Source organism: Quercus robur, chromosome 7, assembly GCF_932294415.1.
Source record: "Quercus robur chromosome 7, dhQueRobu3.1, whole genome shotgun sequence".
Lineage (NCBI taxonomy): Eukaryota > Viridiplantae > Streptophyta > Magnoliopsida > Fagales > Fagaceae > Quercus > Quercus robur.
The window spans coordinates 41,662,659-41,687,889 of NC_065540.1; the positions used below are offsets into that span (position 1 = coordinate 41,662,659).

Sequence of the window (25,231 nt, forward strand, 5' to 3'; positions counted from 1 at the left end):
AACAACATTTTGGAGTCTTCAAAAATTGAGAACTGAGTTAAGTGCCATTTTTGTAATTCATACACCTGTGCCATTAATTGATCCTAATGGATCTTTTATTTTTATTTTTATTTTTACTTCCTTAACAGTTCTCCCATCTCTCTCTCTCTCCCGGTTGAGTTCACATCTCTCTCTTGGTTAAGTTCAATTGGTGGTTTAGGTGTGGTGTGATTGTGGCCGTTTATGGTGGGGTTTGTGTAGGTCTTGCCATTTGTGGTAGTGATGGGTTTGCTATTGGGTTGAGTTTTGAGTGGGTTTATGGATGGTTACGTGGTTGTTGCTGAGTTTGCTGGGTTGTCCCTGTAGCTTATGCCAAAGTAATGAAAAAGCTCAATGTTTGTAGTTAAAACATTGGGATTTTACAATAGGTGCTGCCAAATCCTGGACTTAAAAGAGGGAAAAATTCGCCTCCAGCCTTGTGCCTTTTCTTGCTCTCCTCCCATTGGTTGCATTTCAATCCCTTAATCAAGTATGTTGTAGAATAGGGGTGGAATTTTCTTTTTTCCCATTGGTGTGGGTGTGGCTGGTAGTGCTTAGATATGTCAAAATAGGTTAGAATTGTGACTCGACTTGAAAAACACTTGACCTAAACCTGAATTTTTTGATCCAAAGCAAAAACGGGTCAACCTATGACCTGACCCATTTACATAAAAAAAAAAAAATCACTAAAAAATATTTAGACTATGCCATGGGTACTAGTTGCATAAAGCACAAAGCACGGCTAGCTAGCAACCTACTACCTAGTTAATAGCCAATAAGAGTCACATGATAAGTTGATAACCCATTTATTAAAAAAAGAGTTAAAATAAAAGTAAAACCAAAAACAAGTAAACAAAACAAGACATTTGATTTGACTATACATTAGTTTAACATTACTAAGTTACTTACACAATAACATTACTTGTCTACTTACACAAAGTGACAAAACAGGTTGAAGCTACTAAACTTAATTAAAAAAAAAAGTCCAAACAAGCAAACCTAACATCTAATCTTCAGACCACGCCTGAGAATAGACTTTCTTGTCTTATTACATATAGGCATATTAAAAAAAATTAAAATTAAAATAAAAATAATTTGCGGTCGTTTCGCCCATCGAGTTTTGCTGCTCTGGATGTGAAGATTCTTTTTTTTTTTTTTTTTTTTAGGGGGATGTGAAGATTCTCAACAATGAAGAAGAACTCTTAAAAAGAAATAATGACATAATTTGCTTCCAGACAGTAAGGAAATGACAAATATATTCTTAAAAAACAAAACCCAGAAAAGAATTATAGAAACAGGGCATAAGGTTCAACTTTCAAATGTCACCTAAATGTTTGTGATCTCTAAAAAGCCAATTGAAAAACTTGGGTCAGGAATGGGAAAACCAATTGAAACACCAGCGTTTGAGTTCGATAACAATATGAATCAGAAAACAACATAAAGAACACAAACACTTTTATGCGATCGAGCAAGCAAGCTTACTGTGAGCAAAAATAGTTGGAACTGATATCAAACTCACAATCAATCAAACTGCTACATATAGAGTTAGAACAAACATGTTATAATTGTCATCAATGACATCATGTAAAAACATCACCTGGGTAGTATCTATCTGGGACTGAAATTCTTAACAAACCAAGAATATTAAAAAAAGAAAAGAACCAATTCACACCGCAACAACAAGAAAGAAGACATTTTTACTTAAATAGAAAGCAATGCAATAAGACAGACCCACATAGCAAAAACGCTTCTGATAAAGACTGATTCTACTAAGCAATGAAAATTCAACAGTTTATGCATGTATTCCAATCTCTGGCCTAAAAAATCGCCGAAAAAACTTCTTGGAGAAGATCATGATCCAGGTCAAAGACTGCAACAACCGCACACTGCTCCAACATCTACGGCTAGATCAAGCCTGCCATGTGTGTTGATTTCAATCTCTTAGAATTCTTATCTTTTATTGTCATGGGATGGCGACATGTTTCGATTCAAAATAAATAAATAAATAAAAATCTATCCTTTAAAAAACATTCACAACTAGGCAAATATAACGTCATCCGTTAGCAATGCAAATTGAACTTTTGGTTCGAAAATATTGCGTATGTTTCCGTAAAATTGATATGGAAACGGGAAATGCGAGTTTCTTTAAATTTTTCGTGCTAACGTGCATGTATTGTACGGGTATATTACGTGTAATAACTAACTATGATTTCCACTGGTAGCTAACTTGTGTAATGTACAATATAATTTTAATTATTTGTTTTTCTTGAAGGGAAAATGACTTAAAAATAAATGAGAATAAGTAATTTAGATATATATATATATATATATATATATAAAAGTTTGGTAAAAAATACAAATTTCATCCTGCTGAGAATACACTTTGATCATCAAATATAATTATGTAAGAATTACAATTAGAAAGAGAATTAATTAGCCTCATGCAATTCACCTCAAAGTAATAGACTTAAAATAATTTTGACTACACAAAGGATAACATTTTTATAAAGCAATCTATATGCTTGGAAAGACTAAGAATGCGAGAAGAATGTAATATTTACTTCAATGACACATTCACTCTTTTGAAGCTACGTAAAATACTAAAATTCTCAATATTTTGCATTTGCTCAATAGAGGCTCACCAAAATAGGAAGTGACACACAATTCTTGAATCTTTGGGTGTATCTCTTTGAGTAGCATTTATTATGAAACATGTGAGTTCAAATTCATGATTTTCAAATATATTTAGAATTAATCACCGCATACTCTTGGTGCGATGGTCACTTTACAAGTATAAGTACTTGTGGGGTGTGGGGGGAAATGGTTGAGGTTCAAGTTTCTAGGAATGAGCTTTACACACATATATACTTAAATTAAATTAGAGTAAAATTTATATCTTGTATATAAAAAAAAAAAAAAAAACTTTAAAATTTGTGTACGTTGCATTTTAAGCAACATTATACTTGAAATATATATATATATATATATATATATATGAAAATAAATGTATTTAAAATTATTTAGTAATAAAAGAACTTTTAATTTAACCATCATGATTGATTTTTTAATTATCAAAATACTCTTGAATCTTGATAAACATTTGACTTGAATGAAAAATATACTTGAAAAAAAAAAAAATCCACTCTATGTTTAGATAATTTAGGGGAGAGTTGTCATTTGTTAGTACGCGGTGGAGTTAAAAATTCCCACGTTTCACGGGTATAGTTCGGTGGTTGGCGTAGTCTGTAAGTTGTTATTGATCTTTAAAGAAATAATAGAAAGAGGTAGTAAGCAGGTAAGCAGTTCTTCAGTGAAGGTGTTTTGACTCTTTATAAAAGGGGGTTCAATGTGATCATATCTATCTTCAAGCGAAAAAAGAAAAAAGAAAAAAGAAAAAATGCCCAAGAAAATGGCAACGAAACCTGAGCTTTTTAGTAAGGCTCCGTTACCAAAGCCTCCTGGCAACGGAGTGACAAATAACGCTAAACCTGTTGTCCTAAGTCCTTATGATGTGGGAAATAAAAAGAAAAAGAAAAACGATTCAGACAAACCTACTAAGCTAATGGGTGACAATAATATTCCATGAGACATTGACGAGCCGCAGCGAACAGGAAAGGAAGAACCGGGTAAGAAAAATAATTGTGATGGCTCATATGCATGAGACATGCATGCATGCAGTCGTGGCTTCTCGATCGACTCACATGATGACTTCATTTGGGTTCGTATCTTTCCTAGGTTATTGTTGCAACTGTTGTCGTTCCCTTGCCGTATTTTATTTTTCCTTGTTTTCTGCTCAATAACCCTACTCCTACGATAAGTAGGAGGAATGCTAGTGTTCTGTATTTTTATTTCCTATCATGTTATAAATAAAACTACATTTCAATCAAGAAAAAATACTCCATAATTTAACCCACACAATACTAGTATCTAAGCTGCGATCTTGTTATCCTTGGCATTATGAGATATATTAAATTGATGAAGATTTGGAATCAAAGGGATGTGCTATAGCCTCGGTTCCTGAATCGTAATCCCTGACATCAAACCCTCATTGCTTCACAGTAGACAATATATTTTCTAACATCTTTTCTTCTATAGATATGAATGATAGATTTTCAATTTATGAAATCTACTTGATGATAATTGCGCGACTTTGCTAATTAAGTTAATTGGTACTATATATATATATTTTCCAATATTAAGACATATATATTCCTCGTCGGTGTGGAAACTCTTATTGCATATCATACACTATCATGAAATTAAACCATATAAGCTTTTTTCGTTTAAAGTTGCAACAGCCTAGTGCAATTCCATATTCTAAATACCAATTGATGATGCACGAAAATCAGTAAACTGGAATGCTTCGAGTTATAATGATAACTTTTTTGTCTTGAAAAGAAAAGAAAGAATTGTCAAGGGTAACTGATGTAACTCGGTTAAGGATCCTCTGACTGTTAAGTCAATTTTCTCTCCAGAACACAAGGATGAAAAATTGTGAATGGTAAAACTTACCTTAGGTGAATGGGACTTGTTAATTTTATAAAGAGTTAGAAGTAAGTCTATTGGTTCGGATCCACCACCATCATGGGTGATGTGTGTGGTTAATGGAGATAATGGGGTACGTACGTTGAGTAGTGCATCATGGTCTGACTATATGGAGCTCTTTTGAGAACTTTCTCGTAGAACTCACTAAGTGTCTTATGGTCGTCCATGCTCTTGGGTCATGGATGACCTTCTTGAAATTGGATGACTTTATTACCTATGAATGAGTTGTATTTCCACCTATGATGTCCACCCTGAGTTCTTTTTTCTCCACAAAGCTTTTTGGACGTGGTCTAGTTATGGACGACCACTATGGATGAGTTGACCTTAGATTGATTCCCATCACCAATAATCTTCCTTTTGATTAATCAACATTCTTTATTTTTTTATTATTTATTTATTTATTTTTTCTGAGAAGGGATTAATAAACATTCAAGATTCAAGAATGAATTATATTTTTTTTGCTAAGATGAACATTGCATGTAGGCCAATAGATTTGGATTCTACTAAGCACATATTGAATAATTTGAACACGCCTTGCAATGAAGAGCTATTTTGGCACCAGTCTTTTATTGCAGAATTTTAAAATATCAGTTATAAATCATTCATAAAACCTAACGGGTGTCATTATTCCACTGTATTGTATGCCTTTGTTAGGTGAAACACAAGAGGGAAAAGATATTTTTAGAAAATTAAGATAGAAAATGAGAATGAAAACATTAAAAGTGGATTATGCCTCGATGACTAAATACATCATTTTAGGTACAATTGTGAGGCATACGGACGAACTTAGTTTTGGAAAGGATTAAACGTATTTTACCCACCTGATAAGCTCAAAAATAGCTGTCCCTCTTCAGTATTAGCCCAAATAACAACAAACATAAACTAAACAAAAACAAGACAAGACCAAACAACATCAAGTGATCAAATTATTCAACAAAAAGCCTATTATAAAACAAAAAGATAAAAATTGCTAAATATTCAAATTTGTAGTTTGTTCAACCTTTTCAATAAAAATAATTTCTAATTTCATTTTTTCCTAAAAAATAATACCAAGAAAAATATTGTGGTTCAGCGTTTGGCTATCTACAAGTGATACAATATATATACAGTTTAATCCTATCATAGCATGACAAAATTTAGCTACAAAATTGGTTGTAGCCTAAAACTATAATCTTACTCAATAAAATAAACATTGCTACATATTTTAAAAATCTAACCATTGAATTGCATATTCTTTACACTCTTAATACATATGTCAAATTTTGTAGCAATCGAATATTATTTAGTATATGATCTATAAGCTTGTATTTTATGCATAATCTTAAACTATCAAAACTAACAATTAAAACAATTTATTGATGGCATAGCTATTCATCTTTAATTTTTTTGAAATTTTGCAAGCATAGAATTATATTCATTTTGGCTTTGCAGTCACAACAATTTTGCTCTCCTTAGCGATTCGACTCACAATTGTAGCAAAAATTCAAGTTATCGCTTTATTAGATTTTGTATAATTTAAATTTTTTAGTGACCACCCTAAAAAAAATTCATAGAACCGCCATTGTTTTGATTGTAAATCTCTTTCTTATAGTGAATATGTTCACCTCGGGATTGATAATGTCAAGTTCCCAAGGTTTTTCCTATGAAACGGTTTGTTTCATTGGTTTCCTTGGTCATCATGTCATGCCTCTTTTAAATTTTCACACTTGCAAGGTATTGATGATGATGTGTTTAACCTAAAACATTTATAAGAAATCTAATTATTAAGTTAACTTTAAAATTTGTTAAATACAATGTTTTGACAGGATTTTATTTAAAACCAACAATTGGTATCAAAGTAGATACACTCTATTTGGATTAATGTCTTGAGTATAATTCTTGATCCCTACTGTTATGGATAATTTTAAGTGTCTTGTTACTCATGCCTATAAAAATTAAATAAAGAAGACACTGATTTGTATGTTGATTTTATTGATATTTGTGAAACTCTCTGTAAGAAATGATTTAAATGTTTGAAAATTTCTGAGAAATTCTAGGAAGAGTTAAAAAAGGCAAAACATGAAAAAAAGGAACTAATTGTGAGATTGGATGAATTAAATAAAAAGAATGAAATTTTTAGAAAATTTTTTTCCTCTCAAGATGAAAAGATGAAAAGCTTGGAACGATAGTTAGTTGAGTCTAAAACTAAACTAGAAAATTTATTCTTGTTTGTCATTTTTGTGGTATTTTTGGTCATATTCGTCTTAATTGTCGTAAATTAAAATCTAAGAATTCTGTGTTTCAGTTTAGGACAAGAGATCATATACCCCAGGCCACAAGTCCATAAAAATTATTTGGCATGGTTTTGAAAATTTCAAGATTGTTGGCTTGCAAAAGAAAATTACAAGATTTTTGACACTCTCAAAAGAATTTTATTCTCCCTTAAATACACTCCATTTTTCATGGTTTTTCACTTACAAAGCCAATGTCATGTGTTGTATGGGTGAGAAAAGATTTTCTAAAGTGAGTGTTTTTTGCTTTGTCCTTGATTTATTTCCTTCAATTATTTGTGGACCTGTTTACTTTCTATTTTTGTTTTTTTGTATTTTTTTTATTGGTTCTTTTTGCTTGTTTTGATTATTCAAAAATGTCCAAAAACATTAAAAATTTCAAAAAGATAAAAATATTTTATTTTATGTCTTGTTTTATTTTTCTTGACGTGTATTACATGAATTCTAATATCTCTCTCTTAATTTAGACAAAGCAATTAATAGGTAGACTTTTATATCTACCTTTTCATATTTTTAATGTGCGTATCATTTTTTTCGTTTTTTATAATGGAGAAATTATATGCTAAAGAATAGTAGGTTGTTAGTGATTATTATTAGTGAGTAAAAAAATAATTTCAATGATCTATTCAAATTAGAACTCAGTTCATTTTTTAATACAAAAGGAATATGTGTAAGGACCAATCCTACCTGTTTGAAACACAAACTTGTTCCTTTGACCCATATGCATGTGCTTCTATATGACTACATATGTGAAGGTTAGGGTTGGATAAAGATTAAAGAGTTTCTCAATTTAATAATGTCGGATTGGGCTGAAAAGAAATTCTGCAACCCTACCTCATATGTGCACAGTTCACCCCCTCATGCACATATTTAATCAAATCAAATAAATAAATATAAGAAACTAAAAAAAAAAAGAAAGGAACAAGCAATCGATTTTGAAATGATAAAGCATCGTGCCTGCGAGTGGATGTTTTTAATTACAATTCAATTCGGTTTGTAGTCCTCTATTCCGCATTAAAAATTACTTTTTTTTTTTTTTGGTCCTTTTTAATCAGGCATTAACAATGACTTATTCAAGGTGAAACAATTATATCAGATGTTCACACATGACAACATCACAATGACGTCTTTATGCTCAGTTAACGTAATTGCGTTGAATATGAACATAGTATTTCACAAGTGGTGAGCAATGAGATATTATACCAATTATTATATTTAGGATGATTCATTTACAAGGAGTGAATGTAGACGGAGATCTATGAGGACTCTTCTTTTATTTTTGCAGAAGTATTAGTACTAAACTAGGTTATTAAATTCCCAATCATTACCTTAAAAAATTGAAAAAACACTCCTCTGATGAAGACAACAAATATTATATTTGCTACATTTGTTTTTTTGGTAACCAATCCGTTATGAAAGCTGGGAAAATTATAAAATAACGGCGAGCATAACAAGTGTATATTCTCAGGGCCATGATTTTAGCCCAGAGCGATAAGGTAAAAAGACAGGATTGCAAGCAGAATTGATTCAAAAGTTTTTAGTGAACATTAATAAAAATAGGTAAACAATTATAATAAAAAACAATCAATTATTTCTAATAACAATCAATTGAAGGGACAATCTAAGTGCATAAAGTTTAAACGTATAATTTATAATTACTCAAAATAAACTGAGATAATGTAAATGTAAAAGTTTAAAAGTATAATATTGTTTTGAAAATTTTAAAATATAATGTAAATGTAAATGTAAAAGTTGTATACCACTTCATTTGCCTAAATTTCTTTTAAAATATAATGTAGTGTTCAATTTTGTTCCTATTTACTTAAAATTTGAGTTTGTAATAAGAACTTAGAGTTTGAAACTATGCATAAGACAAAAAGATTGAAGAAAAAATGATTAGTGGAGGGATGGAGACATTGGAGATTTATTGCCATGAGAAAGAATTGTATTAAAAAAAAATTATTGTAAATTTTAAAAATAGAATAGAACGGAGGAAAAACAATACATATAACTGACCTCACTAATTTTTTAGGATCCATATCTTCGAGGAAGTGCATGAAAAATTTTAAATTAGGTTCGGTGGATGTGATTATTTTTAAATTAAAAAGAATAATTATATGAAAAATTTGAATTTCAGTTGTGAACTTAGTTTTTATGCTATCTCTTTTTCCTTGTCCTTTTTTTTGTCCTTTCTTTTCTTATTTATTTATTTATTTATAAATATAGCATGTTTTACTTATTTCTTTATGGGACTCTATATTTTGAAGTATAAATGGCAGAATTTTATTATTATTATTATTATTTTGGGAAGAGGTAGAACTTGATTTAATTATTATTAAAAATATACAAGTATACTGCTTTGTTGGTGTAGCTATATGACTATTTCATATTATTGTCAACCAGCCATGCACTCAACTGAGCCTCAGCCACTGAGGTGTCCTTATTCTACATGAATCTGCATGAATAAAATACAACGTGTATCCTTAGCAATATCAAACCCACCTCCTCGATCGCCCTCCGGGTCCGCTACGTTTGTGATCACGTAGGTAATGTTCCGTGATGCATATTTTATATAACATTATTTTAATAACTTGTAGAAATTTTATTGCATTTTTAACTGAATAACATTGTACATAAGTATATGAATTAAAGGTATATTCCTTCCTAGCTTTCCACAGATTCAAGATAACGACAAGAAGAACCATTTCAACGTGGCTACTTTCATCCCATTTCATGTTAATATAATCTGCTGACACATAGAATGACGAGAATTGGACCATATATGTGATTAAACTAATACATCACCTTAAATTCCATAACTAGAGCGGAAAATTGTTTGTGCAAAATTTATCCCACTATCCCAAAATACTAGCTGAATAATTGTTTTCAAACTTAAATTATCTTTCCACCATTTCTCAACTCGTGTATATATGCCAAGATTTGTAGATTTCTTAGCATTTACATAGTGTTAGTAGTCTCTAACTACTAAGAATTACTTTTAGGAACAAAAAAAAATGTTAGGTTCTAAAAGGTTAGAACTATTGGCAAACCATGAATACAAACTTGTCTAGATATATATTTTAGTGTTTATAGGGTATATTAGAAAAAAATATATTTGTTGAGAGATGGAGACATTCGAGATTTATTGCCAAGGGAAAGTAAGATATAAGCATTTTATTAAAAAAATTATTCTAAATTTAAAATATGGACAAACTACTTTGAGTTGAAGTGTGACTTCAAATAGAATAGAATGAAAGAAAATAATAAATATAACTGACTCTATCTAATCTGTTCAAGATCCATAATTAAACTTAAAAATTTAAAACTAATGTTTTGTTGTTGTTGTTGCTGTTGCTTTGACTTAAAGTGTGAGAAATTTTAAAGTAAGTATAATAGATGAGTTTGTTTTGAAATTAAAAATAATAATTATTTGTAAAATTTGAATCTCAATTGTTAACCTAATTTTTATGTTATCTCTTTTTCCTTGTCCTTTTTTTTTTTTTTTTTTTTGTCTTTAATTTTAATTTTTATATTTAAATAAAGCATGCTTTACTTATATATTTTTTTATGAGAGTTTAATTTTTTGAAGTATTATTGTTAGAAATTTATCTCTTTTTTTTAGAAGAGGTAGAACTTTATTTAATTACGAGAAATATATATACACACACAGTGGTGACAAACTCGAGTTTTAAAAAAATGGTAGATCTCTACATATTTTTAAAATAGTGATAGATTGATATATATTTTGGTAAACAGTGGTATTTGGCCATTTTGACCCAATACAAGTATACCATTAGAGCACTCACAATGAGGTTGCTAAAATAACTAAATAGTCATTTTAGTAACCGAACACTAAAAACACCTGTACAGCAAGGTTGTTAAAATAACTTATTGATATAATATTTTGACTCCTTGCTACAGTGGGCTGCTAGAGATAGCAGCCCACTGTAGTTGAGAGTTACATGCAATAAATAATATTTTAATCACACAAATCACATACACACTCAGCTTCTCCCACGCGTGTACATCATTTTTAGGTCTCGTTTGAGAAGAGGGAATGGAATGAAATGGAAAGGAATGAAAAGAATAATTTTAAAATATTCTTCCCTTCCCTTGTTTGGGAGTTTTAATGGAGGGAATGGAAATCCCATTCCCTTGTTTGGGAGTTTAAGTGGGAGAGAATGGAATGGGTAGGAGGGAACACTCATTCCTCTCTATTCTCTAAAATCTCAAATTTTCATTCCTCTTGAAATTGGGAGGAATGAGAGGGAATGAAATTAGATTTAATGATTTTTTTAATAAAACTGCCAAAATACCCTTATATATTCAACATTTTATTTTAAAATAGGGGTCTAATAGTAATATTGTCATAAAATGATTCCATTCCATTCCCTCCATGTTGCTCCCAAACAAGATTACTTATATTCCATTCATTTTCATTCCTTTGTTTTAAAACATCCAATCAAGGTTACTTAATTTCATTCCATTCCATTCTTTTCCATTCCTTTCCTTTACTTAAATACATTCCATTCCATTCTATTCTTTTCCATTCCCTTATGATAATTCCATTCCATTCCATTCCCTTATGAACTCCCAAATGGAGCCTATTAGTTCCGACCCTATTCCTCATCTTATTATCTCTCTCTCTCTCTCTCTCTCTCTCACGCAGAAACCAACACGCTCTGCCTCCATCTCACTATCTCTATCTCTCTCTCACGCAGCCAAGGTCGATGCCACCATCAGCCCAGCCCTCCCTCCACCTAGCCCCCTTTCCCTTCGCCTAGCTCCATCTCTTCTCTCCCTTTCGCCCAGACCGAAGCCTTATTCCTTTGGGTCCATGGATTTATTTGGGTAAAGTTTTGGTTTGGGTTAGGTTTAGCTTTGGGTTAAATCAAATGTGATAATCGAATGGGTATTGATGGGTATTGATAATCGAATATTTTGGGTTTCAGATTTTTTATGGGTATTTTTGCAGTGAGTTGTGGCTGCCACGGTGGTGGTGGGGGGTAGCGGCTGTGCTTGCTCATTTTAGTGGGTGGTGGGGCACTGGATTGTGGTTATGGGTCTTGGGTCATGGTGAGTGTGTGGTTGAGATTTGGTGGTGGATCGGATTGGAGGTGGATGAGATTTTTTGGCTCAGGTCAAGAGTCCGACGGCTTTTCTGAGTCGTCAGAAAAAGAAACGTCAGCCCAATCCCCTAGTATTGACGTAGAAGACCATGTTGAGGGAGTTAGGGAGAAAGTGTTAAGTGAGGTTGAGGTCGAGGGGGGAGACGAGGAGATTGTTAGTGATGGGAACGGGGACGAAGGTGACGAGGAGGTTGATAGTGACGGGAATAGGGATGAAGGTGACGAGGAGGTTAGTAATGACGGGAATGGGGATGAAGGTGACGAAGAGTCCTGTGAGGGAACTTTAGGGAGTTCTGGAGGTAACCGTCCCTTCATTCTTCCAATGGAGTGGGCCGTCAATAAATTCCTTCCAAAGATGAGCAACAGAGTTTTTAATGAGTTACGTACCCATTTCCAAATCCCAGATCACATTCCTATCCGTCTCCCTAGAAAAAACGAGAGGTGTTATACAGGGAGGACTGCAGATGTTGGGATGTACGATGCCATGTTCGCAGCAGGCCTCAGATTACCACTGACGACTTTACACCGTCAGCTAGCAGATTTCTTGGGATTGTCCGTCAGCCAGATTGCTCCGAATGCCTGGAGGATCTTCATTGATGCTGAGATCCTTTGGGGTCGATTGAGTGGGGGGAACCGTCGCCTTTTGCTAGACGAGTTCTTTTATTGCTACAGACCACAGCATAAAGTATCTGCCAAGGGGACGTATCATTTTGCTCCTCGTGAGAAGAGCTTAAGATTAGTGTCTGATAAGCCAGACTCAAATAGGAATTGGAAGAGTAGATTTTTCATTGTTAAGGGCATGGACTGGGTGTGCCATTTGGACGAGTGGGATACGCTGCCCGGTGGTTATTTTGATAACACTTGGGCTTATATTAGGGATTCAAGTCGCCCCTTCTCTTTCTTTCTACCGTCTCTTTTCACTTGTTATGGGGTTTTTTTTTTTTTTTAACACCGTCAATTCCCTTTTGTTTCAGGTAGCGCTCGCTCGGAAATATCTGACGAACAAAGGGAATTCATCCGTCGGATACTTGGCATCCCGCTTGAGCAACGAAAGTGTAGGGGTTTGATCACCCTAGACACTCTTCATCTGTATTGTGGGGGTCCAGAGCCGACGGCTGAAGCTCGGAAGTTGGAAGAATTTTCCCGAAAACGTAAGTGGACGCCTCATTTAATCCGTCGGCTTATTTACTCTGTCTGCTTTACTGATCCGTCAGTTTATTTTGCGTAGAGATGGAAGCTGCGAAGCAAAGGGTAAGGGCCGCCACTGCTCGTAAGAAGGAGGAAGAGAAGGCCAAGGGAAAGGAAGGAGTGTCCTCGTCAACCCCTCATTCTGCTTTTAAGGGTTCAGTTAAGAGGAAGGCTGACGGAAAGGATGATCCTCCTTTTAAGAAGGTGGCTGTTAGTCCTGGGGATGTGCCCTCCAAGAAGTCGCCCCCCAAGTCTAGTCACGGTGCTGGGAAAGGAGTGATGACCTCTTCCGGCCCCGTCATTGAGGGGCCCCGTTGCTTGTTGACTCACAAGGATTACGCTGTTGAAGGGGTAGAATCTCTTATAAAACAGACGGATCTGGATCCTTGTGCTCAGCTAGGGACGGAGGACCTGGGAGCATCAGCTTTCTTTGATATAGCACGGGTATGCTTCCTACCTTAAATAACTTGATCTTGCCTTGGTTAATAGCTGACGATTGTACTTCCTTCAGGCCTTGGTTCGTGTTAAAGCACTCCAAGACCGGTGCGTGGCCAAAGAGGGCGTCGCCGCTCGGGTTAGGAGGCATAACTCCAACCTGATGGATTAGCAGGCGCAATATAAGGAGGCTGTCCGTCTCTTAAATGCAGATCTGAAGGACGTGAGGGAGAAGTTAGGAGAGGCTGAGCATCAGCAGAAGAAGCTTAAGGAGGAAGTTTCGTCTTTACGCGCGCAAGTAGAGACGGTTGGGACTGACGCGGTCCAAAAATTCAAGACAACCTAGTCATTTATTGATTCCTGTGCTGATTATTATGGCACTGGTTTCGATGATTGTTTGAAGCAAGTAGCGTCAGTTTATCCGGAGTTGGATCTATCTGGAATTACCATGGATGTCTCCGTGCCGATGACTCCTGCTGGCGACACTGTTGCTGACAAAGCTGACGAACCCCTCAATTTGGACCTTTTGCTTAATGATGCCGAAGTTGTTTTAGCCCAGCCTGCCGTCAACACTCCTGCCGAGTCTTCAGATAAAGCACAAACTGCCAAGGATAAAGCTGACGGGGTCTCTAAGGACGTTCCTGTCACTTAGTCCTGGCCTTTTATTTCAATTTTTGAACAATGTTTTTAAGTGCCCTTGTGTTTATTGGGCTTTTACTTGTAACCCCTTCTGCCCTTTTTTATGGCACTTGGTATCCTTTGCTTTGAACATGTACACTGATGTTTTTGTTTCTTTCTTTTATCAACTAATTTCTATGGCCCTATTTATTTGATGAGACCGTTATCTTTTTGATTTTAGCCTTTTTTGATGAGCTCGTCATCTCTACAGGCTCATTGGTTTGAGAACCTTGTTTGTGAGTGAAGTCTCATTTTTTGGTCAGACCGTCATCTATTGGACTGTCATCTTTGTAGGTCCGTTGGTTCTAGGACCTGGTCCATATGATGATAGCTTCATCTAATGGACCGTCAGCTTTTTAGCTTTAGCCTTGCGGGACCATCATTTTCTTAGCCTTAGCCTTGATGTCCTTGACATCTTCGTTGGTCCGTCAGCTTTTAGGACCTTGTCTATATGATGATGGCTTCATCTATTGGACCGTTAGCTTTTTAGCTTTAGCCTTTCCGGACCGTCACTTTCTTGGCCTTAGCCTTGATGTCTTTGAAATCTTCGTTGGTCCGTCAGTTTTTAGGACCTTGTCCATATGATGATAGCTTCATCTATTGGACCGTCAGCTTTTTAGCTTTAGCCTTTCCGGATCGTCATTTTCTTGGCCTTAGCCTTGATGTCTTTGACATCTTCGTTGGTCCGTCAGTTTTTAGGACCTTGTCCATATGATGATAGCTTCATCTATTGGACCGTCAGCTTTTTAGCTTTAGCCTTTCCGGACCGTCATTTTCTTGGCCTTAGCCTTGATGTCTTTGACATCTTCGTTGGTCCGTCAGATTTTTAGTCCGTGTGTTATGGACTTAGTCGTTTTGGCTGTGAACTTAGTGGACCGTAGAAAAAATAGATACTTCAGCAATTTCTGAATAAAATCCTTTTATTGCCATGCATTTAAATAAAAGTAATTAAAACCAAATCCTGCCCTTTGGGCTAAAAAGTATTGTTGCAAAAAACTAAAGTAAATGATAAATCTAAGGAGTAAAACTAAAATTTGCTGGAATAAAAAAGAAGTTGGTCTTCATGCTGCCGCTCCTATTGGTAATACTTTCGTAGGTGCTTAGTGTTCCATGGGTGTGGTAGTTTCTGTCATTCCAACGTTTCCAGATGGTAAGTACCTTTTCTCTGCCACGACGTAACTCGGTAAGGTCCTTCCCAATTGGGGCCGAGTTTCCCTTGGGTAGGGTCCCTAGCGGCGCCCATGACCTTTCTAAGAACAAGGTCTCCAACTTGGAAGTCTCTATGTCGGACCCGAGAGTTGTAGTGTTTGGCCATGCGGTCCTGGTACCTAGCGAGCCTTTGTTCTGCTGCTGCTTTGATCTCGTCCACTAGGTCGAGCTGTAGTCGCATAGCCTCGTCATTTTTGTTCTCATCATGGTTGTGCACCCTGTAGCTTGTGAGTCCAACTTTGGCCGGGATGACTGCTTCGCCTCCGTACGTCAGTCAGAACGGTGTCTCTCCTGTGGGTGTTCTTGCCGTCGTCCTGTATGCCCATAGTATACTTGACAATTCTTCGGGCCATATACCCTTTGCCCCCTCGAGCCGAGTCTTGATAATCTTGAGCAAGGATCGGTTCGTGACTTCGACCTGGCCATTAGCTTGAGGGTGGGCGGGGGAGGAGTAGTGGTTCTTTATTCCTAAATGTGAGCAAAAATCCCGGAAGGGGTCGTTGTCGAATTGCCTCCCGTTGTCCGAGACAAAGACTCTAGGAATGCCAAACCTGCATATGATGCATCTCCAGACAAAGCTCCGCACGTTCTTCTCTGTAATCGTGGCCAAAGCTTCAGCTTCCACCCATTTCGTTAAATAGTTGATGCCCACTACCAGGAATTTCAGCTGTCGTACGACTGTAGGGAATGGTCCCATAATGTCTAATCCCCATTGTGCGAACGGCCATGGGGCCGTCATCGGGGTCAGCTCTTCGGTTGGTTGTCTAATAATATTGCTGAACCTTTGGCATTTGTCGCAGGCCCTGACATAGGCTTCGGCGTCCTTCTGCATGGTGGGCCAATAGTACCCTGCTCGCACAAGCTTGTGTACCAACGATCTGGACCCTGAGTGGTTTCCACAGATTCCTTCATGCACCTCTCTCATGACGTAATCTGCCTCTTCCGTACCCAAGCATCTCAAATATGGTCGGGAGAAACCTCTTTTGTACAGGACGTGTTTTATCAGGACGAACCTCGCCGCTTGGACCTTAAGTTTCCTTGCGGCTTCCTTTTCGTCTGGTAAGACCCCATCTTTTAGGTATGAAACTAACGGCGTTGTCCAGCTACTGTCGGAGCATATTTCCTGCATGTTGCTGAGATCTATTAGCGGAGAAAGCTGCACGAAAGAGAGTACATTACCAGGGATGACCATTTGTTCTGCTGAAGCAGCCTTTGCGAGGCGGTCGGCTCGCTCGTTTTCTCCTCTGGGAATTTGGACGACTTTGGCTTCTAGGTCATCCACTCTCGCCCTTACTTCATTAAGGTACTTCTTCATCTTTTTGCCTTTGCACTCGTAGTCTCCATTTATTTGGTTAGTGATGACCTGTGAATCGCAGTAGATGACTACCTTCGCGGCTCCTGCTGCTTTGGCGAGGTCGAGCCCTGCTATCAGAGCCTCATACTCTGATTCATTGTTGGTGGTAGGGAAGTCGAGACAGACCATACATTCAATGGTGTCTCCTTCGGGCGATAGTAGCACAATGCCGGCCCCTGCGGCTTGTCTGTTGGACGATCCGTCCGTATATATGCTCCATTGAGGGGACTCTACTGCAGGGTCTTCGTCATGAGTGAATTCAGCTATAAAGTCTGCGACGATCTGTCCCTTGATGGTGGTCCGCGGGCGGTACTGAATATCAAATTCGCTCAGTTCTATAGCCCGTAACGCCAATCGTCCCGCGGCCTCGGGACTGCTTATTGCCCGCCGTAAGGGCTTGTCAGTCAGGACGTTCATCGTATGAGCTTGGAAGTACGGTTTGAGCTTGCGGGCTGCTGTAACTAATGCAAAGGAAAGTTTTTCCATGGGCGGGTATCTTTCTTTGGCACCGTGAAGCGCTCGGCTTGCGTAGTACACGGGCTTTTGCACTTTCTCTTCTTCTTTGACCAAGGCCGCGCTAACGGCTGCGGGGGAGACGGCTAGATAGAGAAAAAGCTCTTCTCCTGGCTGCGACGGGCTCAGCAATGGTGGGGAGGAGAGGTAAGCCTTCAATTCTTCGAATGCTTGCTGGCATTCGTCAGTCCACTCGAAGGATTTCTTCAATGTTCGGAAGAAGGGCAAACACTTGTCCGTTGCCCTTGACACGAACCTATTTAGCGCCGCTATCTTTCCATTGAGGCTTTGCACCTCCTTCACATTTCTTGGTGGTGCCATGTCCATAATGGCCCGGATCTTGTCCGGGTTTGCCTCGATTCCCCTCTGAGACACCATGAATCCTAAGAATTTTCTTGCCGTCACTCCAAAGGTACATTTTCCTGGATTGAGCTTCATGTTGTAGGAGCGAAGTGTGTCGAATGTTTCTTTGAGATCTTCTAGATGATCTTCCTCCCTCCGGCTTTTTACTAGCATGTCGTCCACATAGACCTGGACATTCCTCCCAATCTGTTGCGCGAACATTTTGTTCATGAGTCTTTGGTATGTTGCGCCTGCGTTCTTCAGGTCGAAGGGCATCACCTTGTAACAGAAGAGGCCTTGGCTGGTCACGAACGACGTTTTTTCCTGATCGGTTTCGTGCATTCGGATTTGGTTGTACCCCGAGAAAGCGTCCATGAAGCTTAGCAATTGGTGTCGGGCCGTAGAGTCTACTAGGACATCGACCTTCGGGAGAGGTAGCTATCCTTGGGGCAGGCCTTGTTAAGGTCGGTGAAGTCCACACACATCCGCCATTTCCCGCTCGCTTTTTTTAACCATTACTACATTTGTTAACCAGTCGGGATAGTATACTTCCCTAATGAAGCTCGCTTCCTATAGCTTTCTGACTTCCTCTGCTATGGCTCGGTCTCGCTCGGGGGCAAACACTCTCTTCTTTTGTCTGATAGGTGGAAAGGCGGGCGATACATTCAACCTGTGCACCATGACTGAAGGATCTATTCCCGGCATATCTTCATGACCCCACGCGAATACGTCTCGATTGCATCTGAGGAAGGTTATGAGCTCCTGACGGATCGTGGGGTTAGTGAGCGTTCCAATTTTGGTCGTTCGGCTAGGATCGGAACTGTTAAGGGGTATCTCTTCTAACTTCTCAACCGGCTCCGTTACCGTCTGGTGCTTTTCTATGCTTAAAGCCAGAACCTGATCCTCCATTTCCATCATGGCTATGTAGCATTCGCGCGCGGCCATCTGACTTCCGCGCAGCTCCCCTACTCCGTAGTCAGTCGGGAACTTTATCATCAGGTGGTAGGTGGAAGTTACCGCCTTCCATGAGTTGAGCGTGGGTCGCCCGAGGATAGCGTTGTAGGCTGACGAGCAATCGACTACCAAGAATGTCACGTCCCTGGCTATCTGTTGAGGGTAATCATCTACAATTACGGATAATGTGACCGCGCCCAGTGGGAATACCTGGCTCCCGCCGAAGCCAACAAGCGGGGCATTTGTTGGGATCAATCGCTCCCTGTTGATCCTCATCTGCTGGAACGCTGTGTAGTATAAAATATCTACTGAACTGCCATTGTCGATCAGCACCCGGTGCATGTTGTAGTCTCCTACCCGCAAGCTGACGACGAGCGCATCGTCATGTGGATGGTGAAGGCGTCGCGCGTCTTCTTCTGAGAATCCGATTACGGGACCTTCTCTCTGTGCTATCTTCGGCACGACTCCCGTCAGCTGAACATTTTGTACCATCCGAAGATAGGTCTTGCGGGCTTTCTTGGATGACCCGGCGGCAGCCGTTCCTCCTACGATCATCCTTATATCCCCAATCGGGGGCCTCGGTCGCTCATTGTCCCGTCGGGGGTGTTGGTCTTGTGCGGGGGGATCCGCTTTCTCCTTGCTAACGAATCTCTGCAGCTTTCCTTGTCTGATAAGGGCCTCAATCTGCTGCTTGAGGTCATAGCAATCAGCCGTGTCGTGGCCATGGTCACGGTGGAAATGACAATACTTATCCCGAGAACGTTTGTTGGGGTCACTCTTCAGCTTTCCCGGGAACGTCAGAGCCTCTTCGTCCTTGATTTGCATAAGGACTTGATCTATCGGGGCTGTCAGCGGAGTGAAGCTCGTGAATTTTCCCCCCAGGGGCTTAGGGCGCCTCTCGTCCCTTCGGTCTCCTGTTCTTGCCTTCTTTCGGCCTTGGTCATGCCGAGTGTCTTCCTGCCTTTCTCTTTTCCTGGGCCTCTCTTCCAGAGCTAATAGCGCATCTTCAGTGTTTATATACTTTGTGGCGCGATAAAGTACTTCCGACATGGTCTTTGGGTCGTTTTTGTATAGGGAGAACAAAAACTTACCCTTCTTCAAGCCATTCATGAATGCCGCAACAAGTATCTTATCGTCGGCTTTGTCGATCGAGAGTGCCTCTTTGTTGAAGTGGGAGATGTAGGCTCTTAAAGTTTCATCTTCTCGCTGCTTCATACTCATCAAGCAAGCCGTAGACTTCTTGTATCGATGGCCTCCAATGAAGTGTGCGGTAAACTGAGCGCTGAGCTCTTTGAAGGTGCTGATGGAGTTTGGTGTCAATCGGCTGAACCAAATTCTCGCTGCGCCCTTCAGCGTTGTAGGGAAGGCCCTACACATGATGGTGTCCGCTACTCCTTGAAGGTGCATTAGGGTCTTGAAGGTCTCCAGGTGGTCCAGTGGGTCCGTGACCCCGTCATAACTGTCTATCTGTGGCATGCGGAACTTACTCGGTAAAGGGTAGGAGTTGACGGTGGCGGTGAACGGCGAGTCAGTTCGGTTGATAAGGTCGTCAAGGTCGCTTGATACTCGTCCCTTAAGAGCATTCATAATAACCTCCATTTGTTCCTTCATGGCCTGCATCTCCACGATAACAAGTGGCGGAGTGGTTTCAGCGAGGGAGGGGATGCTTATGTTCTGTCGTTCTGGTTTGCTCGGGGCGCTGCTGGCCTGGGGTCCCTCCTGGTTTCTTCTGTCGGCTCTGGTTCCTTCTTGATCTGCTCCTTGGTTATTGGGAGCCGCATTTTTCTATTTCAGCTGCTCTTCTAGGTCGTGATTTTGTTTGGTGAGGCGCTCCACGGCTGTGGCGAGTGTCTTCACCTGTCTTTCAAGCGCAGTCGTAGGGGCTTCTTCCTCTTGAACGTCGTTAGTGGTCGCCATTGAGCGAGTGAGTACCACGTAACTCTTTTGTCTAGGAAGCGATAATGTGCTACGTTTCCCACAGACGGCGCCAACTGATGATGCCGAAAATAATACCACCAGTGAGTCACACGTTCCTCGCACGTCACAAATGGCACCTGCACAACGAAAAATGAAGAACCTAGCAAAGAGTACCGGTGTGGTACCGGCCAAACACCCTCCGAAGGTTAAGTCAGAACTATTCTCACTGCTCTAGAGTGCTAGAGAGGGTAAATTATGCGTACCTTGGGTTGTGAGGGTGCTTGGATTTTTATAGTAGCGAGGGTTGCCCTTCTTTTCCTTGGAGTAGAAGTCTTTTCCTTATAGGAGTCATCTTGAGCGTATTTTATGGGATCTTTTCCTTATAAGGATCCCTTGAATATTATCTAGCGTGGGAAGCAAGACAATTCCTTATACGTAACGTGGGTAGCAAGTAAACTTATGCTCGGTCTGTCAGCTTCAATTTACTTCCTTCAACTTTTTTGGGCGTCGGTTTAGTAGTGCTGTCAGCCTTGGAGCCAGCTGACCTTATGACCGTCAGCTATAACACCTTCGTCTGCTATGTCCGAAGGATTGCACTAAACTTGTCAGCTTTATGTTCCGCGTGGCTAGGCTCATCTTTTATCCTTATCATTACCTATGGTGGTGAAATCACCTAGTCGCATGTTACTTACCGATGTGTCTGGTGATGCTTTCATTATGCAGTTTTCTTATTTATCTTCCTCTGGAAGTTCTCTTGTGTCATCTGATGTATGCTTTATGAACGCTTCAGGTCACACTACCTATGATGCTTGGTAGTAATGTGTGCTTTATGAAACAGTTTGGGTTACTATGATCCCTTGTAGTTCTTTAACAGTCTTATTTTCATGTCAATTTGGATCTCTTAATATGGTTTACTGCTTTACAAAGATTTTGCATCCCCAGTCCTAGCTAAAACACAAGGCATAGCAAATTGAAGAAAAATACTATATATATCGAAGTTGTTAGAATGTCCGTTAAATGATTAAATTCATTATTTTCTAACCATTTATGATTTTGGAATGGCAAAACGCACCCATTGGCCTAAAGATAACTGTGAACCTATTAGGCTTTTTTGTTTTCTTTTATATTATAATTTAGTTGTTAAATTGGGCATAATGATCCATGTTTATTCCCAAATGGCAGGACCCATTCTGTTCTCTATTCTCATCTCAGCTAATAAAAGATTTAGCAGAAATTTGTAATGTGAAGCTTTTTGAGATAAGAAAAAAATTAGGTACAATTTTTTAAGTGTTTTACTTAAGGTTTTTAATTAAATTTAATCATATAGTTGTAATGGCCATTGAGTCATATAATTGAATTTACCTGTCTATGAGCAAAAGTATCGTCTAATACTATCATATGGTTGAATTTAATTGGTGAAAAAATTAATGCTTAAAAAATTATATCTAAGTTTTGTCCCAAGAAATAATTAATGCTTAAGAAATTATATTTAAGTTTTGTCCCTTTACTGTCATCTTTTTATTTTTATTTTTATTTATTTTTATTTAATAGAGAGTTCAAATATAGAGATGTATTACAAATAGTTTTACTGGTTTTTTTTTCCCCTATAATTGATGGTTTGTAGCTTAATTGACACATTTTCATGTACAAAATGCTTAGGGGTCTAGGGTTGAAAGGGTTCAAGATGTGGGGCTAGCAGCATATTTTAATTATCTAAAAAAAAATTGTAATATGGTCTGTTATAAGTTGCATTTGTAGCAAGGAATCTATCTATAGGAAAATACCATAGAAGATCAAAAAATGGCTTCAGCTTGTACAAAGTACAAACTAGAGTAATTTTCTGTGCTTCATATCCCAACTGAAAGTGGAATATGATCTGATTTGGGTGATGGTCTCTCCTGAACAAGTTTTTGAGTTTAAGGAATCATCAAACTTAGCTTGTGCATTCATGAGTTGTTTTTTTTTTTTTTTTTTTTTTTTTTTTTTTGAAACTGGAATCAAACTTTCAATTAAATCAAGGAAGCATCAGTGTTTACATACTCAACAGCAACTGATGGAACCTCTTCCATCCAAAATAAATCAACATTAACATTTTGGGCATACCTAGCAAGCACATGTGCTACCCTATTACCATTTCTCTTAATGTAACTCACAGAAGCCCATTCCAAAGCTCCTATCAGATGCCGGATGTCTCCAACAACATGTCCAATAGCTGACTGGTTATCTGTACTTGAAGCAATCCACCTTGTAGCATTGACACTGTCCCCTTCCACTATAAGCATCGTGAAACCAGCATCAATGGCGAATTCTAGCGCTTTACGACATGCGAGTAGTTCAGCCATATCACTTCCCTGGACTGCCGGGCCCTTAACTGTCATCGCAACCATAACTTCTCCAGTAGAGTTTCTGATCACAGCACCGAACCCAGAACTAGCAGAATCCTCAAACACCGCTGCATCATAGTTGAGCTTGTACACAGCCTGTGGTGGGGGTATCTAGCGCGTTCCATCATTCTGCAATACCTGCTGAGTCGCACCTACCGCCACATCCGCATGTAAACTGACTTGTGACTGCTGGAACTCCTCAAGCAACTCAGTTGCACGCCTATTCAAGCAGCTCAATTCCATTAATTTGCCTCCATGCATTACTCTGTTCCGCTGGTTCCAAATCAGCCATGCCTGCACTAACCACAGCTCCACCTTTGTTTTGTCCAGCCGATCCAGCAGATACTCCAATAGAGCTACAAAATCAATTTGGCCCGTCCCACACTTCTGCAAAGCCCTTACACTACCATGCCAAACATCCTGCGCTACTATGCATTCTCATAAAGCATGAATAGTTGATTCTTGGAATAAGGCACATAACGGACACACATCATCCAACAAAATCCGTTTCTTCTTGAGGTTCCTTCTAGTAGGGAGAATATCATGACACGCCCTCCACCCAAACACCTTTATCTTGTTGGGGATCTGTAGCTTCCATATAGCAGCCCACACCTTACTACCTCCACTACCTGATGATGATTCAGCCCAATCCACCTTCTTTAACTGAGCTCTTGCAACCTTGTAAGCTAACTTCACTGTGAAAATGCCATCCTTATTATGCTTCCAATAAACAGAGTCAGAGACTTGCCTTCGACTTAAAGGTATATTACATATAGCTTCCCCCTCTTCCTGATTGAAGTGAGCCATAATAACTTCTCGTCGCCATACAGGGGGTCTTGGTTAATCAAACTGGACACCCATACTTCCTATTCATCATCCCTCACCAACAAAAAAGGCTTATTAGTAGGGTACTCTGGAATCCACCTATCCCGATAAACATTAATAGAAAGTCCATCACCCACTCGCCAACAATGTCCCAATCTTAAAATAGGTAAGGCCGCCACTAAACTCCTCCACACAAACGAACCATTAGGTGACTTTGTAGCCTCAAGTACTGAAGTCCTAGGGAAGTACCTTGCTTTAAAGCATTGATAGACAAGAGAATTTGTATCTTTTAATAGTCTCCACCCTTGCTTGGCCAACATGGCTAAATTAAATGCTCTAAGGTCCCGAAATCCCATTCCACCATCCTTCTTTGACAAAGTCAGTTTATCCCAACTTTTCCAATGAATTTTCCTTTCATTCCCTATTTGGCCCTACCAAAACCTAGCACTTAAGCCATCCAACTCCTCACATAATTTCGATGGGACATTTCCTTCACTCCCAAATATGATTCGAATCGGGACACTTCCTTCACTCCCAAAATCCCCAAAGCCTCCTGCTTCTGGCTAAAAGTGGTGTTATTACTGAAATAGACTGAAGACTTTTCCAAATTTATGCATTGTCCAGAGGGTTTAGCATAAACTTGAAGGATCTCAACTATAGTATTAATCTCCGCTGATGCAACCCTGCCAAAAATCAATGAATCCTTTGCAAAGGGAAGATTAGTAATCTTTGGTGCATTTCTACAGATAGATACCCCATGCAAAGTCTCTCCAATCTCTGCTCTGTCCAATAGCGAAGTAAACCCTTCAGTGCATAACAGAAATAAATATGGTGAGAGAGGATCACCCTGACAAATTCCCCTAGAAGGCAAAACATTACCAAATGGTCTCTCATTTACAAGAATAGAGAATGAAGTCGTTGTGACATAACTCATTACTCTTTCTATCCATGTTTCAGGAAAACCCAACCGCTGCATAACCCCCTGAAGGAAAGGCCACTCCTTATCATATGCTTTACTAACATCCAGTTTCAACGCCATATACCCTTTCTTCCCTTTCTTCCTGCAGTGCATAGTGTGTAGTGTTTCATATGCTAGCAACACATTATCAGTAATAAGACGCCCAGGGACAAAAGCACTCTGAGTGGGAGATATGATATTAGGTAACACCTGCTTCAGTCTATTGGCCAATACTTTAGAAATTATTTTGTAAATCACATTACAAAGACTTATGGGCCTAAAATCAGACATTTTCTCAGGGTTCTTCACTTTAGGGATCAGCACAATGTAAGTATGATTAATATCAGGCAACATATGACCATTATTCAGAAAATCCAACACAGAATCAACTACAGTATCACCCACAACATGCCAAAATCTTTGGTAAAATAAAGCGTTTATACCATCAGGTCCAAGTGCCTTTGTTGGTCTCATTTGGAACAACGCCATCTTAACTTCTTCAGCACTAAACT

The 25,231-nt window shown here is 38.7% G+C and overlaps 1 protein-coding gene and 2 pseudogenes across 1 annotated transcript; 2 read left to right on the top strand and 1 right to left on the bottom strand.

The window, feature by feature from the left end:
* Window positions 1-25,231, top strand: part of LOC126693492 (AUGMIN subunit 1-like) — a 75,129-nt pseudogene that overhangs the window by 5,054 nt on the left and 44,844 nt on the right.
* Window positions 1-25,231, top strand: part of LOC126693491 (AUGMIN subunit 1-like) — a 33,665-nt pseudogene that overhangs the window by 5,054 nt on the left and 3,380 nt on the right.
* On the bottom strand, window positions 22,562-23,743 carry LOC126691422 (uncharacterized). The gene is made up of 3 exons (XM_050386471.1): window positions 23,426-23,743; window positions 23,075-23,356; window positions 22,562-23,032 (listed from the first exon to the last, which is right to left on the bottom strand). Exons 1-3 carry the CDS (start codon window positions 23,741-23,743, stop codon window positions 22,562-22,564), a joined length of 1,071 nt encoding a protein of 356 aa, XP_050242428.1.

What these genes read in the sequence shown, in the direction of transcription:
- LOC126691422 (XM_050386471.1), bottom strand. Translation starts at nt 23,743, where the DNA reads ATGGCTCACTTCAATCAGGAAGAGGGGGAAGCTATATGTAATATACCT. An exon ending in AACGGATTTTGTTGGATGAT is followed by an intron (nt 23,357 to 23,425) that starts GTGTGTCCGTTA and finishes ATAGTAGCGCAG; the next exon opens with GATGTTTGGCATGGTAGTGT. An exon ending in CGGTAGGTGCGACTCAGCAG is followed by an intron (nt 23,033 to 23,074) that starts GTATTGCAGAAT and finishes CCCCCACCACAG; the next exon opens with GCTGTGTACAAGCTCAACTA.